The sequence below is a fragment of the Toxorhynchites rutilus genome, chromosome 3 (genome assembly GCF_029784135.1).
Source record: "Toxorhynchites rutilus septentrionalis strain SRP chromosome 3, ASM2978413v1, whole genome shotgun sequence".
NCBI lineage: Eukaryota > Metazoa > Arthropoda > Insecta > Diptera > Culicidae > Toxorhynchites > Toxorhynchites rutilus.
The window spans coordinates 243,763,884-243,784,849 of NC_073746.1; the positions used below are offsets into that span (position 1 = coordinate 243,763,884).

Consider the following 20,966-nt stretch of genomic DNA (forward strand, 5'->3'; position numbering starts at 1 on the left):
ACTCTCAAAGATTTACGGCGCCTGGCGTTTGATTTAGTGGAAGCCAACAACCTCCAGCACGAATTCAACCAAGTTGCAAAACTGCCAGGAAGAGATTGGGCTTCTAGCTTCGTGAAGAACCATCGTCTGTCTCTTCGAACCCCACAACAGCGAAACGAAGCAACAGCGCTTCAAGGCAAAGCGTCGGAATTTTCAGAACCGAAATCCAATTGCTTAAAAATGATTCAAAGTGAATTTCAAATGAAAAATGTTTTTATTTTCACCATGCTTTGAATTCCATAGCGGTTAGGTTTCGTTTATGTTCATGTTTTCACAATGAACTTAAATAATATAAATATTGTTTTTTTTTCAACAATGAGTTTCAAATAAATCAATTGAAGATAACTATGTATTTATAAACTTGATATAACTGAATAAAAATGATTTGGTGTCCGCTCCCCACGATTTACCTCAAGAACGGAGCAACGGATTTAAACAGTCAGTTTTAGTATGCATCAGGTTTATATGTCAAAAAAAAATTATATACTGCGAGTATAAATTACGAACATAAAAATAATTTCTTTGAGAACTAGAGTGTTTGAAATGATCTATATCAATATATCAATTTTGGGTGGGACGAAGTTCGCCGGGTCAGCTAGTTTGTTAATACTGTGCAAAGTTTCAGCTCAATCGGACATGATTTAGGGGTGCCTCAAATGATTTTTTAGACCATCGGCTATCTTTGGAAAATCATAACTCAAAAACGAAAAAAAAACCCTCTCTGGTTTCGAGATATGTTATGTAAAAAATCCTCAGCTTTTCAGAAAAAATATAAAAAACTATAGCGCCTTTGGTTTCGAGACTATGAAAACAATAAAAAACGAATACAATCAATAATAATGAGAGCAGAATTAAAATTTTCTGCAGGTATAGTGTTTTTCCAAAAAAGACCAGGTGATTGCCTTCAATTTGATATGTCGATCATCTGAATCGGTCTAGTAGTTCAAAAGTTATGAATTTTTGAAAAAAAGTCATTTTTGACAAAAATGGAAATGATCACCTTAACAAACAAAAACTAAAAAATACGTAGCTGTAGCTGTAGAGTATGTGGGTGCGTTTTGGCATCATTCTGCTGTTGTTCGTTCCGATTCGGGAAATTCTGCACCTCGTAGGGTTTCAATCAGGACCGTTTCTTGGCCTTCCGGACGAAACATTACGAAACATTATGTTTTTTGGCCAAGTTAAGCGTCAAACGGTTCAGATTCCGCTTGAAATGAGCGATCACCGATCACCGGTTTTGGGTCCAGAACCTTTGGAGGACCCTTCAGAAGGACGAATGATGTATATTCATCATTTTTCCCAAAACGCTATGCGACAACTCAGGATTTCGCATGTGAACGAACCAAATCCTTTCGCGAACGATTTGCTGATATTCTCGCATCCCGACCGGTGACTCACTGACAACTGACTCACGAAAACTGAGCGGATGTAAACAAGAAATTGGGCGACATTTGGTTAATGTCGTTCATGTTTGAAAAAAGTTACGTAAGTGTCGCAACAATTATCGACTCACCCGTTACAATCTGAAACTGCTATTGATGAACTGATGGTACTGATGAACTGATGGTACTGATGATACCTGAAATTAATACGTTTGATCAGAATTTTAAAATGAAATTCGACCGGGATGGAAGAATTGCTATTTAATCCGGTCCATGGCGCAGGCCCGTTCTGAAGAACGTTTCCGATCTAAAGAAGAAATATAAAAATTACTCGATAATTGGATTGCATGAAAATAGACTTAACTTCTACCAGCGAGGAATCCGTGTTTTGTCAAAATTATGGGTCAAAGTTGCAACTTCAAACTGAACATACCTTGAATAAAGTAGCAGGGGTCAAGTAGCATTTTTGTGTTTCAATCGAATGTCGTTTCTATTAAAAATTTATAAATTTAAACTTGTACAAACGCGAAACTAAAACTAACCTCACTAAATTAAAACTTCAAAAGCGCTATGTTTTGATAAAGATTCTGTATTATTTACATTAGCGTTATAATGATCGTACAACAATCAATAGGAAACTGCACATTTTTCTATTATTCATGTCAATCATAAAGCAAATCAAGAAACTAAAAATGTAGTGAATTCAACATTTTTAATTTCCAAAAGGCACCATTAAGCAATGTCAAAATTGTCTAAAATTTCGGTTTTCCTTTTTTTATTTATTCTATTTTTTTATTATTATTTATTATTTTGAATAAATAAAAAATCGAAACCGAAATTTTTGACATTTTTTTCAGGTTAATTTTCTTGAGTGAGGTTCACGGTGTGGCACGGAGCCCCATCTTGTAAAAATACAACATTTGGCTTCGGACCGTAGGGGAAGACGGGGTAAGACCACCCGGCGGGGTAAGGCGGACCACTTTTAGTTTTATAAGAAATGCTCAGAATCTTGGCAAATATACTACGCAAGAAGCATTAATAGCATATTTTTGTCATTTCGAAACACCTTGCAACATTTGAGCACACGAAATGTAAAAATTGTAAACAAAACAAAACTTTCGTCCATTGCGATTGCAAGTGATCTAATTTTAAAGGCAACCAAAATAAGGATTTTTCCAACAAAAACTGTATTTTCCGTTAGTTGCCAGTGTCCTAGTGCTTCAGTAGATTGTCCCGATTTTTCCTGCGTGAAAAGGTATGTGCAAAATGCGTGTAAAATGCAAAATAATGCAAAAGGTGCCCTGGGGGAAGACGGACCATTTTCAACGGGGTGAAGCGCCACACGTTGTGATGATATTGAATGATTTTCATATCAAATAAAACATATTTTTTTACTCGTCTCTTTGCACACAGATTCCTCGAAAATATGTAGGGAAGTCGTCACAGAATCAATGGATGTTGAATAAGCTGAATATGGCTAAAGCGGATAATGGCATGTCCACCAGGACAGCATCAGTCAGTTTTGGGAGTCTTAGGACCATCCTTCGCCAACAAGTTAAATACAATAAATCACCGACGACGAAGCTCAGATCTATTGATCCAGTTTTTACTGGTGGAGCATTTCCTGCAGCTGGAGAATCGATTCTACGGCATCACTATGCGAGATGTCATGGAGCTGGCGTTCGAGCTGGCTGAACGAAACAACATACCTCATCCATTCAACAAGAAGAAGCGAATGTCGGGGCAGTAAATTTTGAAACGCTGAATAGATTTTGAAGCGCAATCCGACATTATCTTTCCGGAAGCCGGAAGCCACTTCCGGTGCCAGAGCCCGGGCCATCAACAGGTCATCCATCTTTAAATGTTTCAACCTCATAACATCCATCACGGAGCACACGGATTTTCGACCGGCATGGAAATTTAATGTAGACGAAACTTGCGTTTATACGGAAATACCCAAGGGAAGATTGTGAGATAGAAAGCTACCGTCACCATAGGTTTCCCCTTTTTTTTTGGAAGCCTTTACTATTAATACTATTCTTGCCCTTGAAATGAAAGGTCCTCGTGTTACGAAGAGAAAACGTGCTGCAGAGAACACGGCCGAGTTGACTTCGAACGACTACATGGAAGGCTTGAGAAGAGCCAAAGCGTAAAAGGAAATAAAAGGAATACAAAACAAACGGAAGACGACTCGCAGGAAACCTAAAGGATCAAATACATCACCTACTTCGGAGTCATTCAGACTTCACGTGAACAGAATTTGAGAGATTTTAGACCCACGTAGACAATCGTCCTTATAGATTCCGAAAATTTGGTATTTTTTTCACGAATATTTTCTAAACTCTGCACTAAACTGTTTGAAAATAGTCTTGGTTCGTCTAACCCTGCGGGTGGTCCTTGTTACCCCGCCAGCAAAATAGAAAGTATTTCTTATCATTTAAAAAATTAATGAAAAAAGCAACAACAAAAAATGATGCAATCAACAACCACACATTTTTTACTAGTATATTATTATATAATCTTTTTTTTATGCTGAATCAACACCAACACATGGGGGTCTTCGCAGCCTAATTGGTTGCGTGTCCGCTACTAAGCGAACGATCATGAGCTAATAACTCAGGGCCCCTCAACTGACCATCTTTGTGTGTTATTCTAGCTACTACGTCCACGCAACAATCATCATGTGTCGGTAATCCCAGTCCCTTACCGCTCACATTACGATCTGCTGCATCGGTAATTGGTGCTAATTCTAACACAGCAATGGAAGCCTCATATCAGCAGTCCCGTTGTGAACAGTCCAACTGTGAACATTCGAACAATAGGAATATTCTAACGCCGAAAAAGGCGGCATGTGTTGTGTATCGATAGAATTGGAATATTCTTAGGCCTAAACAGCTACTGTGTTATACATAAAAAAAAACAAATGTTTATCGATGGATAGGAATCTTAAGCCTAAATAATATACAACAATAGTTATCTTAACATAAAAATGTATACGAATAAATTCGGCTCTGTGACAGCTGAATTGCTAAATGAGCCTAATAAACGGATGGGATAAAAAAAAACACCAACACATCTAACCTCCGTTACGTATTTTGATTTGTTAACTTTAGAAGACGGAAGGTTTTTCATTTATTCTTGCATTTTCAGTTGTGAATGTTTGCAAATATCGATTAATTTAGCAAATATTATTGAAAATCTGTATGATTTTTTGTCCGTAACAACCTTAGGTAATGGCGGCCCGTAGAATTTCTTTTGTGGGTGAGCTGGAGGAAATGATCAGTACGGGTAACGAGGATTCTAATGAGATTGTTTGTGTGATTATTCTTCCGCCGGACCGAATAATAACCTCCCAACCCTCTATGCCATTGTGTTTTAGCAGTACTCTGGTACTTTGCAGATTTTGGAAAATGTTCGATTTTTTCGGGAAATGGATGATTGGAGAGACTAGTTTTTAAGCATTGACATTTCTCCACAGTTAACAATAGAAATAACAGCATATGCTTTCGTTTGGAAGAAAAAGCCTGTCAGTAATAAGTTAAAATTACATGAAATAAGAAATGCCATATCTCACCATTCTCCTGTTGTTGTTCTTCCGGGAATCCAAAATTGATGCATTTATGAATACCGTATATTTGCTAATCGAAGTGACTTTTAGTTCGCAGTATGTTTGTACTTGCAAAAAAGTGGGTGATTATATCTATGATATAACCGCAAGATTGACGTGGGACTATCTTAACATAGCAATCATTTGTTTGTATTGATTAAATTTTTTATTTAATGAGACAATTTCCTAAATCAATTGAATTCAATATATTTACTTTGTGAGTAAAAAGATTGAACAAATGCTATGTAAGGTCGATTCATGCATTGTGATAGATTATGTTTTTCGTTACAAGTAGATTCAATGACATTCCTTTTACGTTTGGTATGATGTCTAGAACAAATAATGTGAACGGAAGAATTATCAAACGATTATTTATTTTACTTTTACCCCTGAAGTTTGCATCTCTCAAGTGTATGTACTTCACGAACTGCGAATTTGCTTGATTTGATGAACTTCAGGCACTCAGTTTTGAACATGTACCTGAAACGCATATTGTTTAATCAATAAGCGTTATCGCAGCAAATGGTTATCAACATTTTGCCTAATCATCAAATGGTATGCGTAGAAATTGTGTGAGCAGAACATATGAAGGCATATCCTTCAATGCAATTTTGAATAACCGAGCCAAAACGTTGTGTTCGTACCCGCTTTTGTAATCCGTGTTAGAAAAACGCTTTTCGGAGTGCAAAACAAAAATGCGGGTGCAGAAGTTCCCCCGGCTTGCATGAATCAACAACTTCAACTTCTATAGATCAAAAATACCCCCGACCTGCATGAATTTGCAATGCCAATTTCCGCACGCTACATGGATTTGAAGTCTGTATTGAGGAAACATTTTGTCCCCGACTTACATGTATTTGCAATGCCAATTTCCCCTGGCACCTTACTTTTTAAATCTCTGTTAGGGAACACATTTCGGTGGGATCAAAAGCTCCCCCTACTTTCATGTATTTGCAATGCCGATTTCTCCAATGCTTCTTGGCTTAGAAGTCCGTGTTAGGGAACATATTTCAGTGAGAACAAAAGTCCTCACACTTTCATGTGTTTGCAATGCCGATTTCCACAAGGCTGCTTGGTTTTGATGGTCGTGTTGGGGATACCGTAAATCGGGCCAATCAAAACGAGGCAGGTAGGGCGTTTAGATAACGCTCAACATTTTACAGTTGTTCAATTGTTTATCTAATGAAAAATAACATTTTATTGATTGCGATAGACGCGTAGAAATATTCCCTATCAATTGATGCAAAAATCTCTCCGATCCAGTAAGAAATGTTTGAGTTATAAGCATTCGAAATCTTGCATTTTTTCCTGCATGTCCTGTGTTTGGGTTTTCATTTTGCCCCCCGTATATTCTGGTTAGACGTAGTCTCACGTCAAAAGTGCGGGTTTCGGCCAATGTTCGATTTTTCGAACAGTCATTTCCCGGAAAATGGAAGATGGGGAAAAAATAATTCTTGAACATTGGAGTTCCTTTAGCGTTAATAATCGAAAATACAACAATGGCTTTCGTCAAAAAAATATTTTTTACAGCTTGGTCGTTAATGGGTTAGTTTTATTTTAATTTATTTTACCGTCTTGGATTTGAAGATTCCTACAGACTGTTTACTTAGGGTAGCTCCTTAATTCTACTTTTAAACACATTTTTAGATATATTAAAATCAAAACAATTATTCACTACATTGAAATCACGGAAACATTTATGTAGAGGACTGTTTAGACCGTAGGTGGTCCTGCGCGGAGCGATCGCTAGGAGTATTCTGTCTCGAAGGCGTCTAGATGGAGCGTAGATTCGTGCATTTTGTATCAGCTCTGAACAATCCATGTTGCCGGTCAATATGTCAAACACGAACAGACGTTGGGTTTTTGTCCGTCTTGACTGTAAGGTTTCAACATCAATCAGTCTACAGCGGCGTACATAGTCGGGGAGGTTAGACGGATCGTTCCAGGGAAGACCTCGTAGCGCGTAGCGGATAAAGCTTTTCTGTACTTTCTCAATGCGTACCATTTGTGCTGCGTGATAGGGAGACCACACACAGCTCGCATATTCAATAAGCATAAGTTTGTTAGCATAGAAACATAACCATACCTAATTCCAATTAATAGTCTGTCCATACAGTAAAAAGAGGGCCTACGAAATTTTGTGAATTAAACCCCGATTATCCACTGAAGCGAGTTTCATAGTTATTCTATAGAGATACGGCCCACGGTACGGCTGCGCGTGAAGCAATAGAAAATTCTGTATAGCACATAGATAGGGACAGATGAAACACTGAAGAATATTCGAAGGAAGTAGAAGAGAAGAATAATTTGAATTAGCGTTTTATAGAAAGAAAAGGGTCTATACAGTGCATTGAGTGGGAAACTATATCAAAGTGAAAGTAAGTTGAAATCTATAGTGGACTGAAAAGGACTAAAGCTGAAGGATTCAATAATTCTGATAGGAGATTGGAACTTAAATTAAAATTAGTTGAAATGTGAATTTATTAGAGATATGAAACATGTATACTGAAATTTATTTGAGGAGCTAGAAAAGTTGAATGTGTAGTGTCAGAAAATTGTTCGATTTACGGGTTATAATCGTAATTTATTTATTCATTGAAAATAAACCGGAGCCAATAAACAAAAGTTGGTTCCGCTGGTCTTCTCATTCTGCGCCGAAATCCGAACATCCACCCGTCATACAACAATCCCTTCATATTGCTGCCCAGCTTCATCACACAATTTGGCCATCGATTTCACAATCAAAAAGTAAACAAATTGTCGTCAACCTGTGTATGTATAAACAGGGAACACTGGGAAACGGAACAAAACGCGCTCTAGTTGTGATTCTGAGAAGTAAGCGAAGCGGAAAAAGTACATTGGTCCCTGCAGCAGTGCTTCCAGTTCTGTTTCTGCTGTTTGTTCTTCAATAATAGTACTGCGATCTCAACGTTGGTTGATCTAACATAATGGAAATTTGTCACAGTTGCGCGTTAGCCATGACCAACCAAGAGGTTGTCTGCAAAGGTTTCTGTAAAGCGAATTTCCATTTTAATTGTGCAAAAATATCGGAGGCGCTTTACAAGGAAGTTGATAATCAGCCCGGATTATTCTGGATGTGCAAAGGATGTCGTGACGTCATGGCGAACGCTCGTTCTAGAAACGCCATGGTATCGATCAATGCTGCTGCTAAGGAGGTAAAAGACGTGTACCAGAAACTTGTTGATGATCTGAAGACGGATATCAAGGAGAGTTTGATTGCAGAACTCAAGCAAGAGATCCAAGGTGGCTTCAATAAGCTGACCCCTGCTGTCTCGTCGCCTTTACCTCGTCATTTCAACTTTAATTTTGGTAATCGATCAACGCCGAAAAGAGGTCGTGATGAGGACATATTGCCTTCACAAGAACAACCAACGAAAATCTTCCACGGTACCGGTCAGTCCGTAAACAATACGCTTTTGAGATCAGGATCGAGAGCTGATGACAAATTTTGGGTGTATCTCTCCAAAATATCTCCAGATGTCAAGGAAGCAGATGTCCAACAACTAGTTAAGGAGCGCTTATCGACGGATGATGTTATTGCTAAGCCGCTAGTTCCAAAGGGTCGGCCATTGTCAACTTTGACCTTCGTCTCTTTCAAGATAGGCGTCAGTCAAGATCTGAAGGCCAAAGCTATGGACCCTTCTACGTGGCCCAGAGAAATCGAGTTCAGGGAATTCCTAGAGTATGGTACAAATGTACAACATTTTTGGAAGCCCCCGCAAGTCATCGACACGGGAACATCAGCAACGAACCAATCACAGCAACTCCCCATCCAGGGAGGGAGTCAGTAAACCACATCCCCCGACCAAGTTGTTCAACGCCTGATCTTGAACAACGTTGTCATCCAATACCTTCATCTAACGCAAATAATACACAGCTGACTGTCTACTATCAGAATGTTCGCGGATTAAGGACTAAGACCAATGACATGCTTCTATCACTTCTCGCCTGTGACTTTGATGCAGTGGTACTTACAGAAACGTGGCTTCATTCTGGAATATCAAGTGCTGAATTATCAAGTAACTACGTATTGTATCGCTGTGATAGTAATTCACTCAGCAGTCACTTGTCCCGTGGCGGTGGTGTCTTGATTGCAGTGAAATTTGAGCTTAACTGTAGTTCGGTGCATCTAGTAGACTGTGAGAGTTTGGAGCAAACAGCCGTGCGCATCATTCTACCCCGGTTCTCATTGTTCATCTGTAGCATCTACATCCGCCCGAACAGTCATGTGGATACCTACGCCCGTCACGTTGAATCCATCCATCAAATTCAACAAATGGCCAACCCTGATGATGTGATCGTAATCCTCGGTGACTATAATCTCCCGAATCTAGTGTGGACCTTCGACGATGATTTCAATTCATTTTTACCTCTTAACGCATCTACGGAGCAGGAACTAGCATTAGTAGAACCAACACTGTCGTCTGGGTTATATCAAATTAACGACCTACTGAACGCCAACGGTAAGCTTCTTGACTTGACATTTGTTAACAACCCTGACCGTGTAAGTCTTGTCGACTACCCATCGGCGCTCCTCAAAGTGGACGATCACCATAAGCCGCTGGCTTTAATTGTTAACTTTTGTTCCCGAATGGAAGATGACTCTTCTTCTCGCTCTGAGCTTGATTTTTCTCGCTGTGACTATCATACTTTAAATAACAAAATTGCTTCTCTGGATTGGGACCGCATACTTGACCATACATCAGTTGACAATGCCGTATCTACATTCTATGAACAATTGAACGAAATTATTAGAGAAACAGTTCCGTTGAAGGCCCAGCGTTCTAGGAATTTTAATCAACCCTGGTGGACTCCACAGCTTCGAAATCTCCGCAATAGGCTGCGAAAAGCGAGAAAACGATTTCTTCACGACAAAACTCCAATACGCAGAAGAGAACTACACGAGGCCGAAGAAAAATACAAGAACTTGCAGCTTGAAAGCTTCCGCAAGTACATAAATGCTCTTCAAAGCACATTCAAACAAAATCCAACTTCTTTCTGGAGTTTCGTACGGAACCGGAAGAACTTGACGCGGATACCGGACAAAATCGTTTATCATTCCAGCAACTCCGACTCACCACTTTCTTCTGCCAATCTCTTTGCCGAATTTTTCCAAAACATGTATGAAAGCAATTCATCTCAACCAACCCGCCAGTATATTGACAGTCTGCCATCTTACAATCTCCGTTTCCCAGTACTTGTGTTTGATGAAGATGTGGTGCATAAAGCACTCAGTTCAGTAGATGCAACAAAAGGACCCGGTCCGGATCTTATTCCCCCGGTCTTCATCAAGAACTGTGCAGCGATGCTCGCCAGATCAGTTTCTATGGTTTACAACCAATCTCTGCGCGAGGGTATTTTTCCCGAGACTTGGAAGCTTGCATCGATAACTCCAATCCACAAGAAAGGCAGCTTTCACGATGTCGAAAACTATCGCCCGATATCGGTTTTAAACTGCCTAGCAAAAGTGCTCGAGAGTCTAGTTCATGGTGCACTATGTCCGATTGTACAGCCTGTGATTTCAGAGTTCCAACACGGCTTCGTTAAAAAACGCGCAACCACCACGAAGCTTATGGCATACACTCACATGCTAATCAACAAAATCGAGAAGCGGCAACAAGTTGATGCTGTTTACGTCGATTTCTCCAAAGCTTTTGACAAAGTACCCCACGACCTTGCTATTCTGAAAATGGATCGACTTGGTTTACCATCCTGGATCATAAACCTGCTAACCTCATACTTATCATCCCGCAAAGCTTTTGTCAAGGTCCACGGTACTAGATCCAACGAATTTACGATTCCATCTGGTGTGCCACAAGGAAGCATTCTTGGTCCTCTGATTTTTGTCAAATTTTGTATTATTCGTTAACGATCTGTGCGAAAGGTTATGTTCGGAGAAAATTTTATATGCGGATGATTTGAAAATTTACCGAGTAATACATTCAAATTTAGACTGCTGCATACTGCAAGCTGACATTGAGCGATTAACGGTTTGGTGCCAGGAAAATGGAATGCATGTAAACGCTGAAAAATGCAAGGCCATCACATTTACGCGCTCTCGCTCCCCTATTGTACACGGATACATGTTGAATCTCTCGCCACTGCAGAGAGTCAATAGAATCAAAGATCTGGGAGTTCTTCTTGACAGCAAGCTGCATTTCCATGAGCACGTCTCGGTCACAATTTCAAGAGCAAATGCGATGGTTGGATTTTTGAGACGCAACACAGCTCATTTCGATGACGTCTACGCTCTGAAGTCGTTGTACTGTGCTTTTGTTCGCAGCGTCTTGGAATACGCAGTACAAGTATGGGCCCCATATCACGCTGTACATATCCAGCGCATCGAACGTGTTCAGAAACGCTTCGTAAGGTATGCTCTACGTGGCCTGCCCTGGAATGATCCAACCAACCTACCACCCTATGAACAGCGCTGTGCACTTATTGGAATGCAAACCCTGGAAAGCCGACGATTGATGCTACAGAGAATTTTTATTTTCGATGTATTGACAGACAAAATTGACTGCAGCTATCTACTTCGAAACGTTAGCCTACACGCACCATCCCGACAGCTACGCCACCATCGAGTCCTGGCGATGCCTAATCACCGTACCATATATGGGCAAAATAATCCATTAGACGCTTGCTGCCGCGTCTTTAACGAGGTATCTGAACTGTTCGATTTTAATATTAGTAGGTTAATCTATAAGAATAGAATTAAGTCCCTATAAGCAGTCTGTACAACCATTAGGTCGAAGACGTTTGACATTAAATAAAACTTTTTACAGTTTTGAGCTGTTACGAGCAAAACTGCTGTAAAAATATATACTCCAAATCTGTACAGTAGTATTATTATTTACATTTTCCATCATAGTCAAAACGTCTCCGTCGGTAATTTCAGTGCTTGCCGAATAAAAACAAATAGTGTTGGAAAAAATTTGGAACACGAAACAGATCTCGGATTCTCTTCAAGGATTATTAGTGGTGGAATCCTTGAATAAATTAAATAGAAATAGCTTATCCCAATAGCTTCTTCTACACTCGTCGAGTCATTGGAAAGACGATCATTTGTTCCAGTTCAGACTGAATGTCAATTGATTTGAAATGGAGGCAGAGCTTGTAGAACCACTTGTGGTTACCGCCGATGGTTACTCACATATTTCTTGTATTGAATGACAATATTATCTGTGGAAAACATAACAGCACTAACTTTATATGTAATGTGAACAATAGTGCTCGAAGTGTCCCCGATTGGAGGCTGCACATGCCATTCAACCTCATAGGGAGATCGTTGACGATGGACACCAGTACCTCGACCGTTATTGAATCTCATGCCTTATTTTAGTTGACTTTCGAGCGATGTGTGTGGCTTACTACACTGCACAAGTATGCATGGTTGACGTACCCACACGCACCAATCAGTGATGGAAAACGAATTTTCCTTGTTTTTGGCTGACTAATCATGATCAATTGACTGATATTTACAATTTATATAGAACTAGCTAACCCGGCAAACTTCGTCCCGCCCATTTACTTGATTAATTCTCGAGTAATGCAGAAATTTGTGTTTTATTTGTATGGCAGCCACCCCTAAGAGGGGGGAGGGGTATCTAACCACCATAGAAACATTCATTGCACCCTAATGTTTCCATATGCCTAATTTGGTTTAATTTGCTTGACCCGAGAATTAGGTAATGCAAAAATTTGTGTTTCATTTGTACGGCAGCCCCCTCTAAGAGAGGGGGAAGGAGTATCTTAACACCATAGAAACATTTATTGCATCCTAAAACCTCCACATGCCAAATTTGGTTTCATTTGCTTGATTAATCTCGAGTAATGCAGAAATTTGTGTTTCATTTGTATGGCAGCCCCCCCTTTGAGTGGGGGAAGGACTGTCTAACCATCATAGAAACATTTATTGCACCCTAAAACTTTCACATGCCAACTTTGGTTTCGTTTGATTGATTAATTTCCGAGTAATGCAAAAAATTGTGTTTCATTTGTATGGCAGCCCCCTCTAAGAGAGGGGGAAGGAGTATCTTATCACCATAGAAACATTTATTGCATCCTAAAACTTTGACATGCCAACTTTGGTTTCGTTTGCTTGGTTAATTTCCGAGTAATGCAGAAATTTGTGTTTCATTTGTATGGCAGCCCCCCCTTAGAGAGGGGGAGGGGTCTCAAAATATCACGAAAACCTTCCCCGGCCCCAAAAACCCCTACATACCAACTTTCATGTCGATCGGTTCAGTAGTTTCCGAGTCTATAAGAATCAGACAGACAGACAGACATCACTTCATTTTTATATATATATATATATATATATATATATATATATATATATATATATATATATATATATATATATATATATATATATATATATATATATATATATATATATATATATATATAGATAGATAGATAGATAGATAGATAGATAGATAATATGTTTCTATTCAATAAGTATTAACGATCAAAAGTGGCCCGGAGGCATAATAAATAAAATATTTTATTTCAAATGAAAAATACAGTTTCTAACAATTGATTTACTGAATTTTTTCGCAGGCTACAATGATGATATATGTATCTCCTTTTATTTCCCAGCTACTAATCAGTGATACAATACAAACTTATTTGGTGAAAAGTCACATCAATTAGCATATAGAATTTTAACACCAATTAGCTGTTAGATAGAAGGCTTTGCGCACATTATGAACTGAAATTGACCCTCCAGATCCCTATTCTATCGCTGAATGTTGAAACATAAGTTTTGAAACATTGAGAATTTTCTCCTATTCTAACATAGAAAAATTTAAATACACTTAAAATAAACAATTCCAACCTCAGGTCTAACGTCTCCGAAACGCAGAGAAAGAAAGAAAAATACGTAGCGCTAAATTAAAATATCATAATTGAAACATAATTCATAAACGCGGAGGAGGAAGAAACAACTCGCCAGAAAAGAAGAAAAAACACTGTCTTAATCGAGTGAGGGGAAAGAGATGAAGCGGTGACTCGAACGAACTAATTACACGCACTTCGGTTAGGCACAGTTCTTGGCTAGACACCATCAGCGCACCCGGGAATGCCACGTGGACCAAATGCCACCCGCATATCGCTGTGTTGGCGTCGGGAGAACAAAATTATGTTTTATGACTGCGGTCGAGCAGATAAAAAATTCAAATGAAATTAAAAAATAATAACACACTTGTCTTAGTAAATTTCCTTATTCAGTTGAACGCCCGGTGAGCGACGGGAGAGTTTCCATTAATTTCCGCCCAAATTAGCATATTAATCACTAATCTGCACCCGCACGGGAAAAGTGATTCTTCACTTCTTGAAGGCAAGTGAGAAAGGCAAGAAGTTTAAACGGGAAGGTCTCGGGAGGAGAAAACAAACGATTTTTATTTCGCCGCGCGCAAAAAAAAACAGGAAATGTCTTCTGCACTGACAAAAATTGGCGATAGGTAAATTAATTCATTATCTGCTGTGACACTGTTGGAGTGGAACCAAAATCAACCAAGAATAGCAATTAATCAAAAAATAACGCAGGGGAGCGCAAGGTTTGTTTTTTTTTGTTCAAATTTCGACTCAAAAAGTGTAATTAAGCATACAACACACATTTTGAGGAAACTAATAAACACAAACATCTCCCAATTTGGCACACGACAAACCATTGAAAGAAAGTCAATTCTTTTCTCCTCGAGGTTACGCCTATTTGTTTCTTTGTGTACCAAACTTTTAATATTAACCCCATGTTTCCGGGTTAATGTTTGTCGTGTTCTTTGAAATCCTTCCATCACCCGAAACAGTCCACAACCACTCACGAATCGTTACGCGCAATGCAGCGTGTGCTCGCCGAGAGATCAAAGGAGGCTGCGGTTGCTGCTTTATCCGATGGGGTTGCGTTCGTTTAGGGGTATCAAAAGGTAACACAGATGACGCACGGAGAGTTGCACCCGTTTTCAGAGTCTGTCGCTCGTCATTGTGGCCCATTTTTTTGCGCGACCGAGAAACCAATCCTGATGTGCGGTAATTTGACTCCAAAACGAGATTAAATCATCAGTGAATTGAATTTCCGGGTTTTGCGGGTGCGGGACGGTTCTGTGAAATCCCGAAATGCGAGTGCGTGATTATTGTGGCACATGTTGATCCGAGGTGGGAGATAAGCGAATGACACATGTCACATGCTTCGGTTCGGCAGTTGCGGTGACTTGGATAAACCCGTAATTGAAGGCCTAATTGTTGAAAATATACGCATGGGCCATCATCCTTGGATTGCCCCGAGGGGCGCGAGATTAAGGACATTAATCGAGATTTCTAGTTCGGTATTAATATGAGAGCAACCATATCGAGTTACGCTGATAATGCGTACGTTTCATGATATGAATACTGCAATGTAAAAACTCCAGGAAATATATTTTCTTCAATTTCTTTCAACAACAATTCCACAGTCATTTAATTCAGCCATCTCATTGATTCTCGGTCTGTCACACCATATGCGCGAGTATAGGAGGTGATACTTGCTGTATAAGCACAGAATGCCGCAGTACACTTTATCGAATTATTTTTTCAACCTTATTTAACCTTCTTTTCTCAGAATTTTTACCCTTTTTCGGCAAACATAAAACACTTCCAGATAATTTCTGAAATCTTTCTTTCGCGACTTTGAATTCCACACTACTTCCCGTTCGCTTTGGTAATACAACTTCGTTCAATTCTATTTTTTCCACTGTTTTCTCTTGTGTTACGCGTTCGCTTACCAAGCGATCGATCGTGAGTTCAAACTCAGGGCCCTCAATTGACCATCTTTGTGTTGTTATAGAATAACTACGTCCACGCAACCATCATCAGCGATGGAAATCGATCCACGGTGGAACAAAGATCGATACATCCATACAACTGCTCTGCCTTGCAAGAAACATCGGGCTGCTGTTCTATAAATAACTCAACAATGATCAATATCAACTGTCTCCGCTGTCCGGTCTGTTGAACAATGGATGAACAGAAAGAATACCCTTACGCCTAAATGGCTACTACTGTGTAATTTACCATAATGTAATGGAACAGAAAACTTAACGGCTACCTTTTGATACCCCTAAAACTTAAATGGCTACTACTAACTACTGTGTAATTCACAATTCATAGAAAGATAAAGATATGTACATGTACACGATTAAACCCGGCTCTATTACAGCTAAATGCTAATGAGCCTAATAAATAAATGGGATAAAAATAAATATATTCACAATTGTGTTTTTTCTGTATAATAAACAATGCGTGTTTTGTTGCCAGTTGTTGAATTCGTACAATGTGTGCTGCGTGTAAAAACTGGTAAGAAATTCATTTCAGGTGTGTCTTATATTCTAGGTGTTTGGTGATCGTATCGTGTTGTTGAGTATTTATAATATTCACAAATTCAATTTATTTTTCCAGGTAAGTATTGAACACTGAATCTGCATGACCAACAAGGATGGGAAAACCCCTACGATATGGGTATTGGGTGAACGGGTTTTAAGAGCAGATGTCGAATATCGTATTCCGATGCCATTTTGGAAAATAAGATTGTGGCTTCTAGTTCATTGAAACGGCCCTAAAAAGACCAGAAAGGGAGTTAGTGAAGTGGAATTAGACAAAGAAAGTATAAGAAACAACGATCGTGTTAGAGCAAAACGGCGGTAGTAAAAGAGCATAGAAAGAGAAAACGGAAACGGAAACATAAAAAAATTAAATCGGAAACGTAAGCGGAAGCGCAAACGGAAACGGAACACTCATCGCTCAATACTCGACGCTCAACACTCAACGTCGTTCAAAGTACAACACTCACATCTCTTACAATAGTGGCCGTTTTAACCCAGGTATGAGTCTAGTAAAAGAACCTCAATCATTCTATGAAATGCTTGAAAAAACATACCCTTTTCTATATTAGCACACTTAACAGACATGTGTGTTCACTATTATAACATTGGTTTCAGGAGACATGTACATATTCACCACTAAAACACTAACTTTCTAGTGTGCAAAATAGCAAATCGGTGCTCGTCGCCATCAGGAAAGTTTATTTTCGTTGTTTTATTATAACATTTCACCTACACACACGCCAAAATGGGTATACATAATTGAGGGTTATACAATACACAAAAATTATGTATTATAACTTTTCAATAGTTGATTGTTTCAATAATATAGAGAGTGGCCATCTTACCCCGGGTGGCCGTCTTCCCCTGCTTTTTTTCCTCTAAATATAGGAATAAAGCACGTTTTCAATAAAAATTCACTGCAAGCGATGAAGATCAACTTGATTTTCGTGATTTTCGTGAATCACCTGAAATTATTGACAGTAAGGAAGATGTCTGAATGCAGGCTATTCGAAATTCATTCGTGTTGTTTTCGTTCAATATACTGGACAAAGTTCACGCGTTCGACTCTTGCGTTATACTCATTATGACAGATACTAGCTTAAGGGGGTATTCTAGTGTAGAGACACGAATTTCGGACGTTTTTTCGAACTCCGTAAAAATAAAACAAAGAATATTTTTACTATCCATTATATCATTATAATAGTTACATGCTGGTGAAGTGAGGGTGTTCAAAAAAAAGTTGTGCCATGGCGTACACGATTCCAGTCCTTCTGGTTATCTGAAACAAAAAAATCGAACAGATTCTGAATCAGTAAAGATGTCGCTATGGCATGAACCTCGGACAAGTCAAAAACATGGGTTTTAACAAAATGGCGGCCGTTTGAAAACAAAAATGCTGTTTAAAACGTTTTTTTTGCGTTTACCGATTTTTTAAAAATAGTAAAATTAAAAAGTTATAATTTTTTATTGGTTCATGCGATAGAGAGATGTATGCAGATTATTTTCATATAAATTTGACATAAATCGGTTCAGTAGAACTTGAGATATTGTGTACGCCAGTTAGAAAAAAACTAGTTCCGAGAGAAACGCGTTTGAAGTTCATTGTGATGGCCGTAACAGGTTAGATACCACATCACTAAGATGGCTCTAACTAGGTAAATAATAGGATTTTCGATAAGTCCTTTCTAGAGTATATTCTTGAATGCCTAAACTACAGAAATATGGTAAAAAAAATTTCGATTTTTTCAGATTTCTAGACTAGAATACCCCCTTAATCAAAAAGTTCCCGGAATCCCCACCGTGTGGCACTCTCAGTCATCCGTTCTTATTTTTAATTTTTTTGTAGGTTGGTACATCTGTCATAGACATTGACGGTGATGGTGACGTTGTATGTGTATCGCACTTATTTCTTACAAGCATTTCAGAGAAACTGTTGAATATATGAGGCTGAGTGAAAGTCCGATATCACAAAGAGGAGATTTCATATCTGTAAATTAAGGTGAAGGTGGAAGCTAGCCACAAATGGCTGCCACAATGGTGCTCATTTCTTTCATCTCCCTCCCTCACCCCTCGCCCGAAAATCAATAATTTTGCGAAACAGTGTGAAGAAAATGATCGTTTTCGCACACTTCCCATCAAGTAATATCAACCAAACTCTAATCGATTACTCACAAGATATTAAATTTTCATCTGCTGTCGCACCGTATAGTGAAGAACGTCGGAAAACTCGAGCAAGTGCTCTGAAAGTTAAATTTTCGTTTTTCAATCTTCTGCAATGGTTTTGTTTGTATTGGTGGAAGCATCGTTATTTTTTCGACACTGATGCCAAACAACATCATCGAAACAGCTATAAAAACCACTCAATAAAATGATATTCCGGAGTCATAGCGTTCCATGTCATGAAAATCAATAGAATAAAATTGTGTTGATATCAATACAATTATTATTTTTACATTTAATGGGTCTATAATGTAAGTTTTAGCAACTTTAACTTTGGGTAAGAAAATTGTATTGCAGAGCTCGGAACACTGCCACGGCTGCCTATGCTTTCAAAAACAGTAAACGGAAAAGTATTAAATTCAATCTAAATGCCTCGGCCAACGAAGAGAAGGGTTAAGGCTTTCCAACGTGAATATGTGAAAACAATACGATCAACGAAGGAAAATATTAAGGAATTATCAACATCGAGTTACTATGCGGAAGAACTTGTTAATACCAAAAGTGCCCCAATTCGCATGTGTTATAAATTTGCTCATGTTACGCTCGCGTATAATCAGAATCATATGCAAATGCACCTTCTATATATATTTATATTTGCAATTGTTCATCGGAACATATCGTTCATACATTTTACTTTAGTATTGAATTGTTATTTGTTTTTTTTTTCAAATGTATTCAAAGACTCGTGTCAATGAAGCGCCACACAGTCTGATAAGTGAATTGATCTATTTACGTGTGCTTTGCTCTTCTCTCACAAACACTATTACCCCATTTTTACACGAGGGTTTACCTATACTACTACAATGGCTAGCTTCCACCTTCACCTTAAACCAGTTGTTTTTTTTGTCACACTGGTTATGTTTTTCAAATAAATTATCAATTAGATAATCAACCAACTCAAGCCTATGTAGGAGAATGAGGCGGGACCTTCATTATTATTATAATATGTTTTCCATTTTCATCAATTTTATTCATATAGCATTTGAATCAATCTGAATGAGAGTCATTTTGGCATTCATATGCACTGCCATAAAGATGAAGCATACATTTCTGCATAATTCAAGAACTAATCAAGCAAACGGAACCAAATTTGACATGTGGAGTTTTATTTGTATGGCAGTACCCACCCCTCATCTTCATAAGGGGGGGAGGGGAGTGAGTACTGCCATACAAATAAAACACAAATTTCTGCATAACTTGAGAACTAATCAAGCAAATGGAACCAAATTTTTGGCATATAGAGGTTTTAGGGATCGATAAACGTTTCTATGGTAGTTTGACACTTCTCCCTCTCTCTAAAGGGGGGCTGCCATACACACAAATGAAACACAAATTTCTGCATAACTCGAGAACTAATCAATTAAATGGAAATGGCAATTAAATGGAATGGAATGGAATTTTAAGGGGCACAAAACGTTTCCATGGTGGTTCGACACACCCCTCTCTAAGGGCATGGGGGCTGCCATCCAAATGAAACACAAACTTCTGCATAACTCGAGAACTAATCAAGCAAATTGAGCCAAATTTGAGATGTGAGGGTTTTTGGGTACGAGAAATGTTTCTATGATGGTATGACACCCCTTCCTCCTCTGGAAATGAGAGAGGTCCCATAAAAATAATGTACATATTTCAACCAAACATATTCCGACCAAACGTGACAACTGAAAATTTCAATTCTCATGTGTTCTTCAATTAAATATTGACAAGCGTTGGAAATGGATTTTAATGTGATAAAACGCATTTATATATCGTATATAAATAGATATGGATCGTCGAATGTGGTGATAAGGGAAAAACTCGAGAAAGGAATTGTCCGATTTAGGGATGTCTTCATTCTATCATATTTTCTGTATCAAACATTTATCCCATGTAGCGGAGGAACATGTTATTTCCAAGTGAATGAAAAATCTTGCACGAGAATTGTGTCTGAAAATGATCTGATATTAGAATGTAGAGAATGGTAGATGTAATGAAATTTCATAGTTAAAAATAATTTTAAAGTGTAGATTAGAATATCAATCAATGAACAGCTCTGCGATTGGACCCATGAACGTGCGCTTAGTAAGAAAACGTGGATGTGATAACGAGAAATAAATTTTGGGCGGGACGAAGTTTGCCGGGTCAGCTAGTTATTAAATATATTTGTTATATAAAACACATTGTTCAGTAAATGCATAATTAAAATTCACAAGAAATAAACAGATCTTATTTAGCTTTCATAATCTTACATTATACATGCAGTGATATATTATGATTCAAGGTAAAATTATTCCGACCAGTACGACACCCATATAAAAATTTAATACGACCGCAAAGGGTTAATAAATTCAAATTGAA

General features: G+C 38.5%; 1 protein-coding gene across 1 annotated transcript; it reads left to right on the forward strand.

The window, feature by feature from the left end:
* The first annotated feature begins 8,006 nt into the window (after nt 1–8,006).
* On the forward strand, nt 8,007–8,840 carry LOC129774078 (uncharacterized). The gene has a single exon (XM_055777776.1). The coding sequence runs from the start codon at nt 8,007–8,009 to the stop codon at nt 8,838–8,840; it is 834 nt and encodes a 277-aa protein (XP_055633751.1).
* Nucleotides 8,841–20,966: the final 12,126 nt, after the last annotated feature.